We start from the raw sequence: 22,005 nt of genomic DNA, 5'->3' as shown, positions 1-22,005 counted from the left end.
TGATATGAAAAGAAAGGTAACAATAAATAGCAAAATGACTCTAAAAAGCAAAAAACCAATAGCGCATACCCCACCTTCAATGGTAGTACAAATGAACCCCAAAGTATAAGGAGCGCTAAAATCAAGCAAATAACACTCCTTTTTGGTCTACAATTTTTTACTTGACACAAAATTGGATTATAAATAAATAAATTCTAGTTCAAAATCCATTTTTGTGACGATATTAGGCAGTTCTTTCGCTGAGCACAACAGAATGAAGAGGAATTTGTATCAAAATACATTTTTGTGAAGATTAAAAAGAAAAGTGCATAGAAACTAAAATGGCTTAAGTCATCCACGGTCCCTTAAAGTTCTCTGCATATTTCATTTAGACACCTTAACTAGGACTATTACCTATTGAACACTTACATTGTTCAAAAATTGTACCTATTAAATACAAAATGCTGATAGGGCAAAAGAAGTGTTTTTCATTCCTATGGGCGCGTGAAAGTTTTTGAAATACTGTTTTATTTTTATTTTTTCCAAAAAAACTTACATTTTTTCGTCTTTAATTGACACTTGGCATTTGAATAAATTAAAATAATTTTTTAATATTTTAAAAAAATAATAATTCTTAATTCTAAAAAGAAAGGTCACCCCTATCCCCTTCAAGTCATCTTCTTCCCCAAATTTAAATTTTCAAAGACAACTAAAAAATCTCTATTTTTTTTCTTTTTTTCTTTTTCTATTTCTTTTCAATATTCATAAAAAAAAACTGAATCAAGTAACTGAATTTGCAAGAAAAATAACGAAAGTAGATTTTTGAATAATGGGATAAAAAAAATAAGTCGACGTTCCATCTCCATTTCCGGTCACCTTCGAATAAATATTACCATTCAAATAAAATTGTAAACTCACTAAACTTATCAACAACAATATCTAATAATTCGATAAAATTAATTTAGCTCCTCTTGATTTCTCCTTGCAATCGATTTCAAGATGATTTAGGTCCTCTTGATTTCTCCTTGCAATCGATTTCAAGGTGATTAACCATTGGCAAACTTCCTTTCATCATCACTCTTATACTGACTTTTTGAATATCTTTCTCTATCACGTATTGGGAATGAAAAATATTTTTTGATAAAATTAATTTCGGTCCTCTCTATTTTTCTTTGCAATCGATTTTTGGATGAGTAACCATTGACAAACTTCTTCATCACTATTGTATCTTTCTCTTTGAATATCTTTCTCCCTCACATATTAGGAATACAAAATATTTTTAAAAAAAAATCAAATCTGCAAGTAACTTGCAGTGAAGGTTTTTGTGGTTTGAGAAAAAAAATTGATGAGAAGAAGATGAAGAAGAAAGGGGGTTGGGTAGGGTGGGGTTGAGTAAAATGGGTTGTCATTTCATTATTTTTTATTAAGAAATAGATATAAAATTTATTTGAAATAATTTTCATTCTTTTTAACATAAAAAAAAATCTATGGTTGTTGGGGTCAAGTGACACATGTCATCTTTTAATTAGTTATTTTTGCCACATCATAGCAAGTGTATCACACACACTTTATCTTTTTTTACTAATTATCGAAAAAGGTCTAATAGGAACATGTTTTAGATAGATAAAAGTGTTCAATAGATACTAGTCTTAGTTGAGGTGTCTAAGTGAATTATGCGAACAGCTTTAAGGGGCCGCAGATGACTTAAGCCAAACTAAAATAGTACTAGTACTTGATTCACGGACGAACATTTATGTTTGGTTCTCTTACTCCAGGTCCACATTTGTCTCTGCCAGTGTCATTACCTCACCTTGTTTTGCTTGGCACCTGGCAATCAGTGGCTGACACATTTTTTTACAGTCAATTTAATGAAAATAATTTAATACATATTCCGCTTCCATTCACTTTTACTTGTGCAGACAGTGTCATCTGTCGAGTAGTTGTGTTTCTTGTTTTGGAGTAAAATAAAATATAGTAATGTACAGGCTTCTTCTGTAATTGAACAAACTTAAAAGACCATTAATGTTAAAACCCAAAATGAGTAAAGTAATCAAGAACACGACAACCCACCTCCCTCGTCCTTTGGGTCTTGTTTTCCAATAGGAAAAAGACATTCTTTTTCTCTGTATTTTCTCACTCACTCACAGAACTCAAACACCCCCACCTGGTTTTTGGGTTTTTCTTCTCATGTTTATCTCTCATGAATAGTTAATCATTTATCCCTTTGCTGTGTGGGATAAAAAAGGTACCATCTTGGCCTGCATTTCTCTCACATTCATTTGATTTTCTGGTTTAATGTTTCTATGGAAGTGCAAAGTTTCTCATTTACTCCTGGGAAAAATCTTGATATTTCTGGTGTAATGTTTTATGTAAGTCATTTCTTTTTCATTTTTCTTCAGTGGAAATCTTGATGTTATTATTACTTCATGCCACATTGTGAATTTGTGATGTAGAGTAGCTGTTTAGTCTTCGCTTTTGCTTTATTCGAGATGGGGTTACTCTCATTCTCTTCTGTTAGTCTGCCAATCTACTACTTCTCTGCTCTTCAATCTCTGTCCATTATGCTTTTTCTGGTGACCAAATGTTGTACATTTTTGTTTGAGCTTCTTTTCTTGTATTGACTTTTTTATCCTCTCTGAGGTCTTGTCTACTTAATGTGTTTTAAAATAAAGTTAGTTGACTTGAGCACCCACAAGTTAGAACTAACTGTCAAGTAAATGGAAACTGTCATAAGGACTGTTAACGAATAACTCGGGTTTCTAAGCCTATGAAATCATTTGATTCTTCAAGTTCAGACTAACTTGGTCGCGTTGCAATGTATACATGTTAGATGGCATTTATTGTTTCTCCCAAAAGTAGGTTGAGTTGTTGGATAGAATCAAATTTCTTTTAAGTTTGGAATATCTTGGTCTTTCATACAACTTGAAAATGTGTTTTCTATTTATTATGTGCAGGCTCATATCATCCAATTGAAGACCATTCCTTATCTTTGTTTCTGAAATCATGGTTTTGGGACTGAAAACTAGGACTAGGAATAGCCCGTCAGTTCAAGTTGAATATCTAATCCATATTAAGGAGATTAAACCTTGGCCAGCCTCACAGTCACTGAATATGCCTCGTGCTGTTCTAATCGAATGGCAATATGGTGATACGCTCTCTGGATCTACTAACCAAGTCGTGCCATCGTTGGGAACTGGTTCTGGTATTGGTGACGGAAGAATTGAATTCGATGAGTCTTTTAGACTTCCTGTGACACTACTCAGGGAAGCTTTCTTTAAAGGTGGAGATGGTGACACTTATCAAAAGAATTGCATTGAATTCCACTTGTATGAACCCCGGCGTGATAAGACTGTGAAAGGTCAGCATTTAGGAACTGCTACCATTGACTTGGCAGATTATGGTGTTATTAGAGAGAGTTTAAGCATATGTCCCCCCATTAACTGCAAGCGAACTTACAGGAACTCAGCACAGCCCCTTCTTTTCCTGAAAATTCAGCTAGGTGAGAGGAGTCGTGTGAGGCCATCCTTGAGGGACAGCTTGAAAAGAGAAGCATCAATGGACCGAAATGGATCTCTTTCTAGATTACTGAGTGAAGAATATGCAGAGGAAGCTGAGTTTGCTTCATACACTGATGATGATGTTTCCTCTCACTTATCATTGCCTGTTTCTTCTTCAACCAACGGCTCCAACTATGGCTCACCACCTCAAGGAGAGGTACAATGCTTACTATTCTATTAATTAATAACTTCTGCTGTGGAATCACTTATATCTGATTGGGGTTATTCCTTTATGTTACTTCCAAACTGTCGTGGCATGCATTTTAAATTAAATGTACTTTGTACAAGTTTGCATCAATAGAGTTAGAGGTTCCATGACCTATCGAATCGAAGCATTTTAAATGAAATGCACTCTGTACAAGTTTGCATCATTTTAACATGAATGGTTGGTTGTATAATGTTGCTTTTCCAATGTGATGAAAATCTTAGCTAGTTTGATACCCAGCTGGCACATAATTGCAGGAAAGATTTGCGGGAGTAAAAAGTAGCCCTGGACAAGACGAATATGAAAATGTACTAGATGATAAGAAAAGGCTTGAAAATATGGACAAAAAGCAAGGGACAAAATCTCCTTCAAGTTTGCAAGGAAGTTTGTCACACACCTCAACTGATTTGTCTTCTGATCTGGCGTGGATCTCAAAGAAAATTGGTGGTAGTAGTAGCATTCAGTATTCAACATCTAACGTGAATAATATAACCGGAGATACTCAGAATGCCTGCATGTTGATCAAACTGGACAAACAAGCACAGTGTGTGGAACAAATAGCGGCCAGTGATGAAAGTGGTAGTGAAATATCCTGTCGGCAGAGCTCTGAGGAAGGCTTGATCAATGCTCATCCAGCTGAAAAGGCCTGTCTAATTCCGCACATCACAGATGAGAGTAGTAACTTTGTGAACACGGTTAGTAATTTCTCCGACAATGAAATTGAAGAGAACGCTTCAACTTCATCTCTAAATGGGCTGTGTGATGATGCAAGAGATGCAGTTACTCAAAATGGAAACAGTGAGGATCATCGTGAAAATGGTCAACAATGTAGTCCTCATAATGGAGAGCAACACCAGGAGAATGAGCACGAAAAAGAAATCTTGGAAAATAAAGGGCAATGCAAAAAGGATGAGTCAGTCAGTTGCTATCCTGAAGAGGATACTTTAGAACCTGTCCTGAAGGAAACTGATGCAGTTTCTGCTTACAGGGACAGTTCTGGAGCAAAGAGTAATACTCCCCAAAACGAGATATTAAAGCATGTGATGTCAGTCAGGTCATCATCAGAATCAAATAGGGATGGATCTGTCGGAAGTGATCAGCTTCTAGTGCAAGATACTCCAAAAGGTGCTAGAGGTTTTTCAAGCAATGAAAGAAAAGATCAGAAAGTGAGTCCTAGGGATACAACAAACATTCTTTTGGAAAGCAAAATTCATAAGCTGGAGCAAAGAGTAAAGATGCTTGAAGAAGAACTGAGAGAATCTGCTGCTATTGAAGTTGGCCTTTACTCCGTTGTTGCAGAGCATGGATATTCCGCGAATAAGGTCCATGCTCCGGCTAGACGCCTGTCTAGATTCTATCTACATGCCTATAAAGAAAATTCTGTATTGAAAAGGGGAAGTGCTTCTAAGAGTGCTATATCTGGAATATATTTGGTTGCAAAGGCATGTGGAAATGATGTTGCTAGGTACTTTTCAGTTCTCCCTTTCTAATGTATCATCTGCATTCAGACAAGCAGGTTCTACTTTCTGATGTAATATCTGCATTCAGACAAACAGTTATAGTTACTACCTAGGTGCCTGTAGAGTCGTTTTATTTATTAGTCGACTTTTTTCTTATGGGACCAAATTGTTCAGCTTAAAATGATTTAAATATGAAATGTAGAAGCACTCTCATGGGCGCTATCCGAAGTTCTTAATTATAATAGTCTCCAGCAATATTTACTGTGATGCCTTATTCTGAGACCTAAATCCAATTGATGAATCTCTAGTTACTGATCCTTCAAAGCACAGATGTTAACTTCCCTCAGTTTAAGGTTTTGTGGAAGTAAGTTAATGCATGCACAAGACAGTTATTCGTTTCTTTATACGTATTCACTTATTTGGTCTGACCACAGGTTAACTTTCTGGCTATCAAATTCAGTGGTGCTGAGAGCAACTTTAACCAAATTCCATGGGAAGCAACAGTTACCTCTTTCTGCTGATACTATGCCTGAAAAAGCTGTTGTCAAGGACAAGAAGAAGAAATTTTCTCCACTGAAGTGGGAGTCTTGCTCCAGCAATGATGTCAGAAATGACGTTTGTGAGAGTTTAGGCAATTGGGAGGACCCTGTTACATTTATAAGAGCACTTGAGAAAATTGAGGCTTGGATATTCTCCCGCATCATTGAATCTATTTGGTGGCAGGTGTCTCCCTCTTTCTCTTGATCTCCCCACAACCTCCTAAAGCACAGTGGCATAAAATGAATCCTAAAGATGTCATTTATTGATTTTGAACCTGAAGAACCACTACCTATCCACTAACTCAACTGTGGTTTATTCATTTTTTTTATTTTTTCAGACGCTCATTCCATATATGCAGTCTGGTGCTGCAACAGCAATTTGTAATGACATGGGTCCAGAGATAAATAGATTTAGCAGTACGACGTCTAGTTCAGGTGCAGAAGAGCATGGAAACTTTTCCTTGGAGCTTTGGAAGAAAGCCTTGAGACATGCCTGTGAAAGGATTTGCCCTATTTGAGCCGGAGGACATGAATGTGGTTGTTTGCATTTGCTCTCTAAATTGGTATGGTCTAACCACCTTTCCTTCCATATTGTACAAGCTCCTTTCCGTCATCATAACATGTGTTTACCTGTCTTTGCAGTACATTTCATGCAAACTTATAAATTAATTAAATAGCAGTTAGTTCACATACCAATTAATTGGTAAGATAGACCACGAAACAGAACTTACTTCCACTACCAGCGTTCTTTGTGTTGGGAAAGGTAGTTATGTTTTAACAACCAGCACCTCCTGCATATCCCGAGTTTTTTTCCTTCTTTCAATAGGTTTATTGTGGATCAAACTGTGATGGTCTTGATCTTAGTCCGTCTTGCTGCTAATTAATGTTCATGAAAACCAGATAATGGAACAATGTGTGGCTAGATTGGACGTAGCTATATTCAATGCTATCCTTCGAGAGTCTTCTGATGAGATGCCTTCGGATCCTATATCAGATCCCATTAGTGATGCTGAGGTGCTTCCCATTCCAGCTGGAAAAGCTAGCTTTGGGGCAGGTGCACAACTGAAAATTGCGGTAAGAGTCATGTTGAACTTTTCCAGTTAAAGTTTTTATGTATATATGATTGTAAGTCTACTACTTATATTGATGCATAATAGCAAGAGTATTGCTCTTTGTCACTTCTCTTCTTTTTTTACCTCAAGAAATAAACAAACTTTTTATGATGTTATGGTGTTTCTGTCATATGGATTGCAGATAGGGAATTGGTCCAGATGGATCACTGAACTTGTTGGCAGCGGTGGTGCCAACTCAGTAGACGATGAAACTAGAGCAGATAATGAAGATGATGGGAGTGAATATGATTCCTCTTCTGAGTCTTTCAATCACCTTAACGCACTGAGTGATCTTATGCTGCTTCCAAAGGATATGTTGTTAAGTAGGACAATAAGGAAAGAGGTTCATCTCAAAACCTTAAAAATGTCATGTTTATCTTGTTTGCTTCCAATTGTTCATATTTTTTTCTCCTTATTGATGATGCTACTTGAACCTTACTCTTCAGGTCTGTCCCACATTTGGTCCGATCATAATAAGAAGGGTTCTTAATGTTTTTGTCCCGGATGAGTTTTGCCCTGATCCAATACATGAAGTTGTACTTGAAGCTCTTAACTCCGAGGTAAGCTCATATCATCTCTTTGATTTTGTTCATTTTCCATGCTAGAGTTTGGAGTAAAGTTGATGAACTAAGCATTTTAATTATAACAATACAATGAACCAAGAGTTGTCTGCAATTTTCTCTGGTTAGGATCCTTTTGATGCCGAAGAAGATTCTGTCATGAGCTACCCATGCACAGCAGCTCCTATAGCTTATAAGCCACCTTCAGCAGCTTCAGTTGATGGTCTATTAGGTGAAGTTAGTCGCCATACTCAGCTGAGACGAAACAGATCTTCAGTGCTCAAGAAGTCATACACAAGTGATGATGAACTGGACCAACTAGATTTGAACTTTATCATTTCTGAGGGCATTGCAACTTCACCTCTTGTAAAATCCAGTAGGTTAGCAGAAGGTAGCGGAAATGGAAATGGAAATGCTGTTAGGTATCAACTCCTTCGGGAAGTTTGGATAAACAGTGAATAATATAATTTTGACCTCTCGAAATGTGTAAGCAACAATATGGTACACTGCCTTCTTTACTTCTGTGAATAAATGCTTGCAGCTTAGGCAATCGCTGTAGTCCTTATTTTCTATCTTTTACAGACTATCAATTATCAACATCAGGAAAATATACAAAGTACTATTGAAGCGCAATGTATAGCTTTTACAGCCAAACTTTGCAGAACACGATACATTCAAGAATCATATGGGTGACAACTGCCACAACACAAACTAATAAACGTGGATTTGAAGTTTTACACAACATAAGCATTCATGAAAAATGCACTTTGTAGAAATCTATATATGGAGAGTATAATGTAAGCTTGTCTAATGCTCACACCTCTTCTGCAGTAGAACTAGATTGTACTCTATTAAACAAAAATGAAACAAAAATACATGTATTCCCGCCCAAAAATTAGAGTTTGTTACACTCATATTCCCTATACTTAGTATGCTTGCAAAAAGAATGAAGATCAGCATCCTGCGGTCAACTGTGTAGAACCAACTGCATTCCTGTGCTGAAGATGCAAAGCAGCCAAAAGGCCTTGCCATGTTTCTCCAGGCCCTCCAGCCACTTGAAAATCAAGGAGCTTTCTCTGTTTCCTGTAGTATTCTTCTAGCGGGTTGACCTAAATAAGACAGAATGGTGATATGTATTAGTTGATGTTGTTCCAACTGAGAAAATTTTGATCCAAGATCATGCAATTAGTTTTATAGTGCTATTAAATGAAAGAAAGATCAAACCGCATATTTAAACAAATTGATCAACAATGAATATACGATTCACATAATACATCACATCACAACTGCAGGATACATCACTTTTGAAACATATAGCTTGTTTCAGATATCAGCACAAACAAAGTAAAACTACGTGAAGAAGACCAAGTGAGTACCAAAAGTTCCAGAACAATATGGCATAGACATATAAACCATTTCAGCAATGGTTAGTTCAATTAGCAATCAGGTACTCAGTATATTAGCTATCAAGCAAAAGATCTTTGATTTGATTTTTCCTCAAACAAGATACTTGAAGGCCTAAAATGACATTTTGAAGCAGCACATTTGCATGTCTAATTCAGCAAGCACTAGTATTGATACACATCAATAATGCTAAGAAGGCAATCTGTAGTCCTATTCATTGAATACAATTCTATTCATCTCAATTTACAACATCAATTTTTTTTAATATTTGCAACTGTAAAATTTACGGCATCATTATGTACCTGCTCTGCATGCACATGCAGGTTCTTCCTCGAGACATCATCCATGATACTTGAAGGCCTAAAATGACCACCCTCTGGCTGACGACTAGTACTAATTCCAGAAGCCCCCCTGCGGAGGAATTCCAGTGGTGGATAAAGCCCAGTGCTTTTATCTTTCTTTGACACCAAATCCTCTGCACATTTAAGATTCAGAACTAAATCTATGTCCACAGTTTTGTCCAGGATCTCCTGCAGAAATAAACCAGAAGTGTATGTAATTTCCAACACCGGTTCAACATAAATCATTTGAAAATAAACAGGCCTCTTTGATCAAAGTCTGAGAAAAGTACAATAAAATTTACTTTCGACCATTTTATTAACAAGTTTATGTATTATTCTGTCCAGAACACTAGAAGTCGTCAACAACAGCATACTCACTGTAATCCCACAAAGTGGGGTTTGGGGAGGGTACACAAACCTTACCCCTACCCTCAGAGGTAGAGAAACTGTTTACGATATGGAAGGGAGGCTAAACTTACAGCTTGAATCTTTGATCGAGGAATCCCATCCAAGATGAATCCACTTTCACCACTGCAGTATCCTTCTTCTAGCCTCTTTGACAATAAACCAAATATAACCTCTTCCGGGACAAGTTTTCCCTGGTTGACAGCATCTGCTATCTTCATTGGGCCATACACAAAGATGGAGAGTATTATTGGGTTAAACAAACAAAAAGAAAAGAACAAGTGTGTAATGTGAGACTATCTTAAAGCAAAAGAAAGTACTCCTTTGTTCCATTTTACATGACAAATTACTCAAGGAAAATCAAATTTACATGTTTTATAGTGTACTTATGTAAATTATATGTTAATCCAGAGATTAATCATTTAATCAAGCCAGCAATTAAAAGGTTTGACAGTAGTTTATTTTTGACAATTGAATAAGACCAGCTCAATCAAGCTTTTATACTTTTCATTCTGAACTAGCATGGATCAACTATATGTAAATTTTGGTATTCAATCCCTCAATTCAAGCTAATTTCTTTCAATTATTTAACAATTTGTCAAAAATAAGACCAGCTAATAACTAAAAGAACAATTTTTCTTTTCATTTTTCCATTGCAGATAGATTGAAAGCTCAAACAAACAGAAATGCAGAATAAATAAAAACCTGCTTGTAGAGAGAAGAACGAGGGTGGAGCTCTTGACGAACGAGTGAACCCATGGAAATATGAGGGACATCTAGAAGCTTCGAGAGCCACTGGGCATACACGTGTCTCTGTGCCATAGGATCACCCATAATCACCCACTGCACTCCCCTTCGAGGAATCGATCCCTCAGATTCCTCCATTACGTAGCTCCGGTTCTGATACTCTTCGTATTCGTAATCATCGTAATCGTAGTCTACTAGCTGAGCCGCAGCTGATCCGTAAGACCTTAGAGATTCAGTCCGAATAAGTGGCTGCACCGCCGCTCTAATACGGCTGAGCAATGCCATCGCCGGCCGGAAAATGATTCTCTGTATAGCCGTCCAGAGAAATCAAGAGGGTTTCTCTAAAGTAAGTAAATTGGGGTTTTAGAGACGCGAAGATGGTGGAGAGTGAAACATTGTCCCTGAATGTGGGATTTATTTACGACAATGACACGAGCTGCGTGACACGTGTCAACCATCAAGTGGTGGAGGAAATGAATTGGGTCCCACATTTATTTGTATTTGTCGTGGTTAACGAAAAGATCTGATTGGGGGAAACTACAGTCCACACGACTGGGGGAGAAGTTAAATGACACGTGTCGAATGTAAATTAGTTCATCGACCGCGTCCACCGGATTTGCATGGACATGCACTTACTTTACCATCAACTTACTCTTTATCACAATTTACATGTGAACTTTAACTTTAGCAGCTTTTATAACAGTGTTCAATCGGTTTTGAAATTTATTGATTTGACTCATCGATTATTAGTCTATAGATATGCTAAATCTTTATTAAATCATTAAAATATTCTTATTAGTTATTGATTGTTATAGATTTAATCGTTAAGAGATTTAATACAAAAAAAAATAAAAAATCATTGAAGATCACTTAGAAACATGGTAACAAACCAAATGAACGAACCATACGTGATTTGATAGATTTCATCTTGCTCAAAAACAAAATGGTATAAACATAATTTATTGATTTTCTATCGGATTATCGATTATCCTGTTAAGAAAAAACATCTAACCGTTAAGAACTGATAACTCAATGATAAAAAAATCAAAACTTATTACTAAACTGCCTAAATCAATAACCAATTACCGATAAATCAATAAAAAAAATTCGATTCAAATTATTAATTTCGATTGGATTTTGAACAATCCTAGGCATGTGGGATAAATATAACAAGGGTGGGCTTTGTAGCTGTAGTAATAGGCCTAGTATAATTAATATGAATATCTTTGGAATATGTGTTATGGACAAATCTTATATATGAACGATCGATTTGTTTAGCTAACACTGAAATGAACCGTCCAATGCATAACACGTTCAACGAAATTAAATAATCCATGGTGTGAAAATTGATATATTAACTAACAACCATGCATGCTTCACACCTAACGACGGCGGAATTCTTTTGATTTTCGATATGATCTCTATTATCATCTATGTTTCCCTTATCAACTCTCTTACTCTATTTAGGTTTATGAATCATTTACACGCTAACATTCTTTTGGAGTACAGGTCATCGATCCAGATGATGGAGGATGTGCAGTACCACACATTTTCAGGAAACAAAATATTTTAACAGATCCTTTTAACATATATAAGTATTTTATTTTAATAATCTAGAATGAAATGGTAATTAGTAAAATCAATATTTTTTTAAGGTGTGAGTTCTACGATTTAAAGCTTTTATATATATCACCTTGAATACGTTGAATTTGGACTTTATTACACCCAATATAAGGGCTGAGAAAACTATGTTTTACTGGTTATTTATTTGACTTTAAAATATTCTAATCCAAAATGACTTTTATCTTCTTCTTCCACAAAACTTGGAACATTCTCAGATATTTCTATGTTGTTTCCTTAATTTCTCGAAGCCTAACAAGACGAAATTTGATAAATCAATAACCAAACGCACCTTTATATTAATCTCCTTTACACACACACCACGCGTTATTAATTTTACTTTTCTACTTTCAAACATATATATATATTTATATACTATATGGTTTATTCTCAATACCTAGTTGAATACTATTATTCCTCTCACTTTTGTCTTCCATTTTTCTCGCGTATATTTTAGGAATTTGAGAAAAGAAAATGTTGTCTTTATAGGTTTAGGATTACTTGGAATCTATATATATATTTGAAGATTTTACAACATTGTACGCTTCTGACTTTTCTTTCATAGTGGAATACTCTATTTGTTGTTGCAACCTCGTTAAATCCTTGGGTTATTTTTCTTCTCTACTTTCTTTGTTTGTGATTGTGCGCTTTCTCAATATATATATATATATATACACATAGTGTGGTTGATATAATTAAGGATGGAAGGATACAAACGACTTTTTGAGCATATAGATGAGAATGGAGATGGGAAAATATCAGCATTGGAGTTGCAACAATGTGTGCATTTGATAGGCAAAGACATATTGTTGTTTGAGGAGGCAGAGGCAGCAATTGTGGCCCATGACTCGGACAACGATGGCTTATTAGATTTTGACGATTTTATGAGATTAGTGGAAGATGGAGGGACGGAAGAAGAGAAGGAGCGCGAGTTAAAGGAGGCGTTTAGGATGTATGAGATGGAAGGGTGTGGATGCATAACGCCGGAGAGTTTAAAGAGAATGCTTCATAAGTTAGGGGAGAAGAGGACTGTTGATGAGTGCAGAGGAATGATAGCCAGATATGATATCAATGGTGATGGTTTGCTCAATTTTGAGGAGTTTGTCATTATGATGCGTTGCTAGTTACATATATATATCAATCGTATTTTTTTTTGAGAGTACAAGCAACATAGTCATTAGTTTGTTTAATTTTGTATTGGTAAATATATAGTACATTCTTTATATGGATATTTGATTTGATATATACATGCATTCTCAATATTCATTAATGAAAGACATTCCTTTTTCACAATTACAATTTCAAACCATATTGTGATCAATCTAATATATATTGATGTCGATAATTTGACATTGGGCAACAAATAACTACTCGTATCATTTAATGGCCCAATATTAAATGGGTTGATCAACATGAATTTTTATGGTGGGCTGATTGAAGCTGAGCCCAAAGTAGTATTTCCATAAACAAAAGGGAAAATTGTATATAATGGCAAACTATTAATTCAAATTAAATGTTATAACCATAGTTTGATTTAATTGTGCCCCGTAGCAAACTGTTGCCAGTCGCCTCTCTCCCTGAAATTCTCGCTCGCCACTCTCCCTCTCTCGCTCGCCAGTCTCTCCCTCGCCTCTCTCGCTTTATACAAACAAAAATGTATAAATTGTGTTTTCGTTTGTATAAAGCGAGAGAAAATTGTATATACACATGTGAATACATATATTTTCGTCCTATACACTTATAATTATACAATACAATATTCCCCTATCCAGTTCTCTTTTGCCTTTCTCTCTTTCTCGTTTTATACAAATACAGATTATACAAAATACAATGTATAATTTATGTTTGTATAAAAGCGAGAGAGAGATTTGATATACAAACGTTTTATTTCGATTCAAGTGTATACAAATTCAAATTTTATGTAGATATACAAACACATAAAATTGAATTAAGAGGCTGCTAGCGATTTATACAAACGAGAGGTTGACAACAATTTATACAAATGGTCTGCCAGCGAAATTATACAAATCTGAAGAGGAGCCAACGAATTATACAATTTGATGAAAGTTTGTTATGGAGTGCAATTATACAAACTATAGCTATAGCATACAAATTTGATTTTTATGTTTGTTATATGTGAAAGTTGCTCTAAACAAAATAGGGAAAACTATCTTATTAGATATACATTTATATCATATAGTATTAATTTTACCTATATTTTCAAATAACTATGTATACCACTAATTAAGAGTTCTCTATCATATGTTGAGGAAGATACACCTAAATACATATATTTTTGCTACCAAATATACTAAAATAGGGAGAGAGGCGAGGGAGATGGGGAGGGAGGTGAGCGAGATGAGAAGGGAGATAGTCATGTATCCCATATACAAGCGAATCCATTTGGATACATTGTATTTAGAACAAATTACACCTAATTTTGACTTCACGTATCTGGACGCACCAAAATCTGGTAAGATTCGTAATATTATAAATTTAAGTATATATATTTAAATAATTAATCCCTAAATTAGTGAAAATTCGATAAGTTTCCGAAAAAAGTAAAATAAATGGTCAACACAGAATTGATTTGTGAAGAACAGGAGCAAAGTGGAGCAAAGATATTTTGCAATAGATTCATAATGAGTGGTGCATGAGTCAGAGTGATGAGTAAGAACTCGTATCACTATATATGAGGAAAAAGTTAATAGTGTCCCATTCAAATCTGTTTTTATTCAAAATCGAATATTAGTTATATAGTCCAACAAATTAATTACTAGTATATATTGAGTAGTACACAATATATACTAAAGTTATTAAAAAAGGCATACTCAAAATAAAAAAATCGATCAATATTGTAGTTGAGCTATATATACCTTGTAAACTCTTCACTTTCCTCTTTTATTATTTTAATATATGAAATGTGTTAAAGAATGACAAAAGTCCCACATCGGTGATTAATGAGATGGGTGAACTCCTTATAAGGTTTGGGCAATCCTCCTCCCTTTGAGCTAGCTTTTGGGGTGTGAGTTAGGTCCAAGACCTAATTTAACAAAATGTCATAGCATTTAAAAATTTATCAATCCGAAGCATACCATATAAGTATATGGGCATTGGCCATCAAATCAAGTGATGACCGACTAATGAAGAAAGCAAATGGACAAAAAGCTCACTTATTGCTTTCTCTACTATATACTTTTCACCTATCCAACCTTTTCTCTTTATGGTGTTATCTCTTGTTTAAGTATCTTTAACAATTAATTAATCATATACTAATTGTACATGTGAGAAGTGTTGGACCACACTAGCTTATACCTTTGGGAAAATTGAGTTAATATATGGGGAGCTACCCACTTTAATATTTATTATATCAATGTTTTCTCTTCAAAAGGATACAAATTAATTTATTTTAAAAAGTATATTTTTGAAGAGCTGCAGCATCTAGATCAATTTGAAAACCATTTTTAAAGTCTTATCGTAAAGGATGATATTTGGAGTGAAGATGAGTCCTTTTCAATATCGTAGATATTTATCAGTTAGATTATGTTAAGATTTGTTAGAATTTTGACCTATAATAGTTAGAATTTGAGTAAAATTATTTATTTTCAAGACTTAAATTCAAAAAAGATATAATAATATGTAACAAAATAAGATTTGTAATGCGAGGATAAAATGAAAAGACATGATGTTGCTATATCTGTGTGGGGGCCTGACTGGTTCTTATGTACAGTATTTGTCAATTTAAGTGACTAAAATATCGTCCTATCAGAAAATGACATAATAATTTACTCATTTTCTTCCAACACCTAATTCTGAGCTAATGCAATTCCTAACATATATGTTAGGATTTTTTTTATTTGGATTTGTATCGGATTCGGCTAAAGGAAAGTTTCATATTAGAAGTAAAACAATCTCTAATAAAGGTGATTCAATACTTAGCAGGATTTGAAATTCAAAATTTCTAGTTAAGAATGAATATAGTTATAATCAGTCGCGTTGCTATATGGTGGTAGACTGTCCAATTGGACACCCTTCGTCGGAAAAAAATCGTATATACAAGAAAAATGATACATGAAATGATTAAATAACATATTTTAGACACCCTTAACACTACAAACTATTGTAGCCCAGTGGTTTCAGATGCTTGAAATGAGGTAGTGCTCGTATGTTTGAATCTCACTAGTTCTACTTTTTGAAAAAAGCTTTTATTATGCTATTTGTGGACACCCTTTGTGAAATTCATGGTTGCCACTGATTATAATAGTATGGGTCCATATATTAAATTTTTTTAGTATTAGACGCCGTATTTTATTTTTATTATTATGAGTTCAAATATTTCTATCATAAATTAGCTAGAGTCTTTCATCTATTTAATTAGGATAGTAAAGAAACTGTTATATATCATATTCTCATCAACGTTTACACTACATATAGACGTAGACCTTTTTTGTTTAATCTCATTTTTTTAACGAACACTTACTAAATTTGGTCTAGCTAGCAATAATGACAAATAACAATAATAATAATAAAGATGGCAGGAAATTAAGTTCTATAAATATATAGCGTTTTTCTCTCTACTTGGTTGAAGGAGTAATAAAGTTTGAACCCATAAGACATTGATATGTTGTGGTGTCGTGGTGAAATTGTTTCATCGTTAAAAGCTTTAGAGATCCAATATGAGTTCTGGACACTGAGTGGAAAAAAAATAAAATGATATAGTAGACTCATTATTTGCATGCCTTATTCTTGCAGTATTGGGTTGTTACAATTTACAACTTGTCAGGACCAAAATATTAAACACCATGCATTCATATTCATTTAATTTGCATATTGACCTAGCTAGCACAAAAGATAAGTTATATTTAATGTTCTCACCTTCCCCTCAACTACATATATCTTTCTTTTTTCGTTTGATTTGATATTTGAGATTTATTTGAAATTTGATTAATCTAAACTTATTAAGAAAATCATTTTGAAAGTATAGCGATAATCTCTATTAAAGACGACTTTATTTACAGGATTGAACTCGAGATTTCTAATTAACTAATAACCATTTACAAGTGTATTTTTAATTGTATTTATAATTTTTATTTTTATTTTTATATTATATAAAAGACATGAAGAAGAAAAAAAAAACACAAAGAATACTTTTCTCATCAGCAAAAAGGGGAATCTGAACAAAGGTGAAGCCATAAACTTGCCACTTTTCCAGCCACATTCCTATGCAACTATCACATGATAATAATTCTAAAAGGTCACATAATTCCAAGGAAATTAATCAATATAATCCCTTGTAATTTATATAAAAAAAGTCTTTTATATTATTAATTAGATCTTTGATAGACATATTTAGCATAAATTTAAATTAATCAGGTAACAAATAGAGCATACCTCATGATTAAGCAAAAACAAATCTTTTCCCACTCACCACCACTCAACTTTTCAAATTATTAAAAGTCTTAAAAACATTTATTTACTTAATTAACTAAATTCAGATACGTTCACAATTTGTTACATAACATAAAAAGTGATCTCAAACTCTTGTAGGTGCATGAAATTCTTGAAAACACTCTTAAATTTGACGAGAATTTAGAGGTGTATCTCAATCATGTTAAATATAGGTATATTTAAGTTCAGTCTGTCAAATAAATGCGACTATTAAGTCGTTATGTGGTAAAATAACCAACCAAAGGATTCGTTATTGTGGATGTGGTTTTTTAAATTAGAAATCTTTCTTGAATATGAAAAAATCTTAAATAAGTACAGGACACCGAATGGGAAAGGGCACTTATAGTGTGGGACCAAAGCCATTCTACTCTTTAGGAAAACGATAACTTCGCTTTCAAGTCCCATTTGAAGAGTTTTTTCAGTCACTCTTTGTGTATGAGTAATAGTAGCAGGCAGGACCTTTGTTCTTCCCTCTTTAGGTGTTTTCTCTCACTTGTACTTGTCTAAATTCTATGGATTAGTTTGTGATTGTTAAAGAAGAAATGGGTTCATGTGTTTCAGTGCACAAAGACCCTCAATTTCGTCTTGTTTTTGGGTCTAAAACTACTCATCACACCCCATCACCTCTCCAACAAAAACCCAATCATCGATCTTCACCGCCTGTTGCTGCCTTTCCTGATTTTGGTATCTGATTCTCTTACTATTATTGTTTCTCTTTCATTTGGCTACAAAGTTGCTGTCTATTTGAGTTAATCAGATTCTTGCCTGTGTTAAATGTTAATTAGGGGTGGAGGTACTTTGATTGTGAACCCACTAAGATGAGTTATGGGTTCTGTGTCCATTCAGAATTCATTAACTTTAAATTTTGGTTATAGATGTTGTGGTGGATTTTGATTATGTGGATGTTTTAAAGGAAAATTAAGGAGGTAATTAGTTTGATCTGATGAACATCTTTTAGGCATATTAGTACAATAGTGATGAGAATATTTGAGGTTGGTAGCTAGAAAACAACAATTTAATGTATACTTTTCATAATTTATTGGAGTAGCTCTCAATAAGAAATAGTAGTGTACAAGAATCTATTTTAGAATCTTGTATAATGCCAAAATTAAAATGGTTTGGTTGATGGGGCCTCTGTAGCACATGTTGTCATGAGCAGGGCAATTTTTTTATTTCTGGAGACAAAGCAGCTTAACATAAAAGAACAAGAAAATAGCTTACAAGTATACCTTTAACCCAAGATACATTTTAACTACTTCCTATATTGGTATATTATAGAATTGTTCTCCTCATTACATGAGTTATTAAGAACTGATTTTTGAAGATTAGCCTGTTTCGATTAGCTTATTTTAAGTGCTTTTCTAGTGTTTGAGTAAATTGAAAAAGTGCTTATAAGCACTTGGTTTTAAGGTAAAATGTTCAAAATAAGCCAAAAGCCATAAGTTGGGATTTTTAACTTGTGGCTTTTGGCTTATAAGTCAAAAGCCAAAAGCAAATCCAAACAGGATTTCTTTAGTCATCGCATTATTCTATTTCTTGCTCGCTACTACTTTGATTAAATGAACATTTCTTATAAAAAGCTACAACCTGGTATCTCTTTGTGGTTGGTGCAAAATTTGTTGCGTGTTTTCGACAGACATATATTCAGTATTCATTGAGTTTTAGAGCTGAATGTAACAGATTTTTTGTTAATAAAATTGGCACACTTGACAAGTTTTATTTACCTCACTTTTCATTGTTGATAGCAGAAGAAAAATGTTATACAATTAGTTTGAAGTTGCTAGTTGCATTCAGCCTTCTCGAAATTCAGTTCTGTTCATGTAGATTAACAAAGGTCAGTAGAGGATAGTTCATCTACCCTTGTCAAGTATTCCATTTCATCACCTTGTGTATCACGTGCCCAAATTATAGCTCTATTTCTTGAAGATGATTCATCTTTTTGTGCATCTTACTATTAAAGACCTAAGACGCAGGGGTTTACCCTATGAATGATCCCAAGTCCCAACCAATCTCATTTCTTTGATCTCTATTAGATATATTTATTTTGAGTATGCATATTAGGTGTTATGATTCAGTACTCCTTTCAGCTTTCTTCTTAGTTTCTCACAGTACCACTGCGTGAAACAGCTCACCTTGCAGAATGTTGGAGCATCTTCCTGCATAATGTTTGTGTTACGGTTGTGTAATTTAGTTGCATCTTTTTATCTGAGAGTTGAAGACATTTCTTTCTCGTTGTAGGTAGTAAGGAGGAGACCTTCTTTGATTCCCAGGCTTGGTTAGATTCTGATTGTGAAGATGACTTCCTTAGTGTGAATGGAGGTAAGATATGTTCTTCTATTGATGTTGTATGCTTCATTTTGTTGATCAATAAAGGAAATTTTCGTTAATTGGCAGCACTAAGAGTGTAGTCTGTACAACAAAAACAAAAGAGTTCCTTCCTTAGGTCTGCTAGGAACTGATACTGTCGGTATCTGCACAATATTCCTCTTTACACCAAAAGGAATGCCATCAATTGGTGGCCTTCATATTCTTCTGTATTCTCCCTGATCCCTTTCCATAGGTTTCATAAGCTACAATATTTATCGTAGTATATTTGTATTTGATCCGACTTACTGGAAGTGCCTAATGATTCACCCAGATGAGATCCATTCTACAAAAGTAGTTATATATCAGCTTTTTTAAAATTGAGAAAGTGCTTGCAACACCCTTGCTATAAATTTGTTGTTTACTTGTCATTGTCTTTTATTTTAATTGCAGATTTTACGCCTTCTCGAGGGAGTACTCCTGTCCATCCCTGCTTGGCTGGAAATTTAAAAGGTAACAGAGATGCCCCTGCTTCTTTTCAGCAATCACCGCCACAGGAAAAAAAGAAGAGATTGTCTGAACTTTTCAGTGAAAGCTTGAGAAATGAGCTCAATGAGCAAAATGTCATGAATACAAAAAAGGAAACTGCATTTACTGGTGATCAAGTTCCACCAAGATCCACACCTGGGACACCTTATGCGTCTGTGTGTAACAGCGAAAGAACCCCCAATGGAGAGCTAAGATCTGATGTCAAATCATCAAAGCCAGCACAATGTTGTCTTCCAAGGTTACTCTCAAGTCGTAGCTTTAGTGAAAGGAGGAAAAGAATGAGCCCAGCACGTACTGTTGGCTGATAACCCGGCCAATAAGTTCTCTCTTAAGGTATATATATATATATATATATATGTCTGTGTTTTATGTGCATGTTTAAGGTATAGAATATGAACTTTGATGGTCAGTATAACTCAATGGCCATGAGAATTCGGCGCAAATACACAGATGTGTAGAGTTCTGGTATGTTCATTCTTGAATTTGGCTTTTTTATGTATAAAGATATAGAAAAACTGCTTTCCAATTAATCAACAGTAGTTCACTTTCTTGTTTATATATGTTTCAGCTCCTCAATGAGCAGATTGCCATTTTCTCTCTTAATAGTTGCCATGTTTAGGCCCAAACACATTTGATCTAGTATGTGTTTGGGCCTTGCAAGAGATGGTGTTAAATAGCACATTTTTTCATAGTTTAATCAAACAAGTAGTGTGCATGTTGTCTTAACAACAAAATGCCAACAAGGTTGTGATGGTCTTGTTGTGATGAAGTGGTAAGTACTCCTTCATGCTTAACCAAAATGTTTCGGGTTTGAGTCCCCTTGGGTATAGAATCACCTTTGTTAGAGAGTGCTTTACCCCAATGTGGGAATTTCCTCACGAAATCGGATTTAGTCGGGCTTCAATGTGGGTATCGGACACCGGGTGGGAAACAAAAAAAAATGTGTTTGCACCAAGGGTGTGGCCTAGTGGTCAATGAAGTGGTTGAGAAACCTGAGGTTTTAGGTTCAAAATTCAGCAGCCTTAGCTTTGGTGGATAGAGTTACTGGATACTTGTTTGCTGGTGGAAGGTGATAGGTATTTCGTGGAATTAGTCAAGGTGCGCGGAAGCTGACCAAGCCATCACATTCATTAAAAAAACAACAAAATGCAATTCATGAATTATAGCCAAAATTGTGCAATTTGACTCGATAAACTATCTTTTTCGAGTTGTTCAATAGCCTTCTACACAGTTCTTCTGAATTTCGAATAGTATTCTTTCAATGGTCAACGACCTCATTAAATTAGTTGCCTTTTCAAGGTAAATACGAAATTATTGAATGGTATTGAATTTGAATCTCCTCTTGTTTCCTTTGCATTCTCACTTTCGGAACCAATTGATCCGATTAATTCAGATACACTTAGGGTGTGTTTGGTATGAAGGAAAACATTTTCCGGAAAATGTTTTTCAATTTTCCCATGTTTGGTTGGGTTAAATGTTTTGGAAAATGTTTTCCAAATCAATTCATTTTCCTCAAATTTAAGGAAAATGACTTCCCTTCAAAACTTATGGAAAACATTTTCCAAAACTCTCTTCCAACTTCAAATTACAATTACTTTTTTGTTGAAAAAATCAATTTATTTTGTCCCTACCCTCAAACATGTCCCCAACTTTGTTGAAAAAATCAACTTATTTTGTCCCTACCCTCAAACATTTCCCCAACCCCCCCCCCCCAAATAAATAAATATTTTAAGTTTGTTTTCAAAAAATATTTTCAATTTCAAAATTTCATTTTT

The 22,005-nt window shown here is 34.5% G+C and overlaps 3 protein-coding genes and 1 pseudogene across 3 annotated transcripts; 3 read left to right on the top strand and 1 right to left on the bottom strand.

Moving 5' to 3' along the window:
* The first annotated feature begins 2,247 nt into the window (after positions 1–2,247).
* Positions 2,248–7,962, top strand: LOC102587409 (uncharacterized; annotated as a pseudogene).
* Positions 7,963–8,144: 182 nt separating this feature from the next.
* LOC102577898 (adenylate kinase family-like protein) lies at positions 8,145–10,624 on the bottom strand. Its single transcript, NM_001288499.1, is given in 4 exon segments — positions 8,145–8,521; positions 9,119–9,346; positions 9,637–9,777; positions 10,268–10,624. Coding segments are annotated over 4 exon segments (852 nt in total). The 5' UTR covers positions 10,595–10,624; the 3' UTR covers positions 8,145–8,365.
* A 1,725-nt stretch (positions 10,625–12,349) lies between these two features.
* LOC102586735 (putative calcium-binding protein CML19) lies at positions 12,350–13,152 on the top strand. The gene has a single exon (XM_006355962.2). It carries the CDS (start codon positions 12,631–12,633, stop codon positions 13,051–13,053), a length of 423 nt encoding a protein of 140 aa, XP_006356024.1. The 5' UTR covers positions 12,350–12,630; the 3' UTR covers positions 13,054–13,152.
* Positions 13,153–17,758: 4,606 nt separating this feature from the next.
* Positions 17,759–20,786, top strand: LOC102586409 (uncharacterized protein At3g27210). The gene is made up of 3 exons (XM_006355961.2): positions 17,759–18,061; positions 19,616–19,696; positions 20,135–20,786. The coding sequence occupies exons 1-3, from the start codon at positions 17,920–17,922 to the stop codon at positions 20,533–20,535; spliced, it is 624 nt and encodes a 207-aa protein (XP_006356023.1). The 5' UTR covers positions 17,759–17,919; the 3' UTR covers positions 20,536–20,786.
* Positions 20,787–22,005: the final 1,219 nt, after the last annotated feature.

Source organism: Solanum tuberosum, unplaced genomic scaffold (assembly GCF_000226075.1).
Source record: "Solanum tuberosum cultivar DM 1-3 516 R44 unplaced genomic scaffold, SolTub_3.0 scf00214, whole genome shotgun sequence".
Classification (NCBI taxonomy): Eukaryota; Viridiplantae; Streptophyta; class Magnoliopsida; order Solanales; family Solanaceae; genus Solanum; species Solanum tuberosum.
The sequence above is the reverse complement of the archived record's forward strand: the minus strand, read 5'-3'. Positions and strand labels throughout refer to the sequence as shown.

Excerpts from the sequence above, each read along its gene's own strand:
- LOC102586735 (XM_006355962.2), top strand. The coding sequence starts at position 12,631 with ATGGAAGGATACAAACGACTTTTTGAGCATATAGATGAGAATGGAGAT.
- LOC102586409 (XM_006355961.2), top strand. The coding sequence starts at position 17,920 with ATGGGTTCATGTGTTTCAGTGCACAAAGACCCTCAATTTCGTCTTGTT. Across the intron at positions 18,062-19,615 it reads TGCTGCCTTTCCTGATTTTG|GTAGTAAGGAGGAGACCTTC; the intron begins GTATCTGATTCT and ends TTCTCGTTGTAG. Across the intron at positions 19,697-20,134 it reads CTTCCTTAGTGTGAATGGAG|ATTTTACGCCTTCTCGAGGG; the intron begins GTAAGATATGTT and ends TTTTAATTGCAG.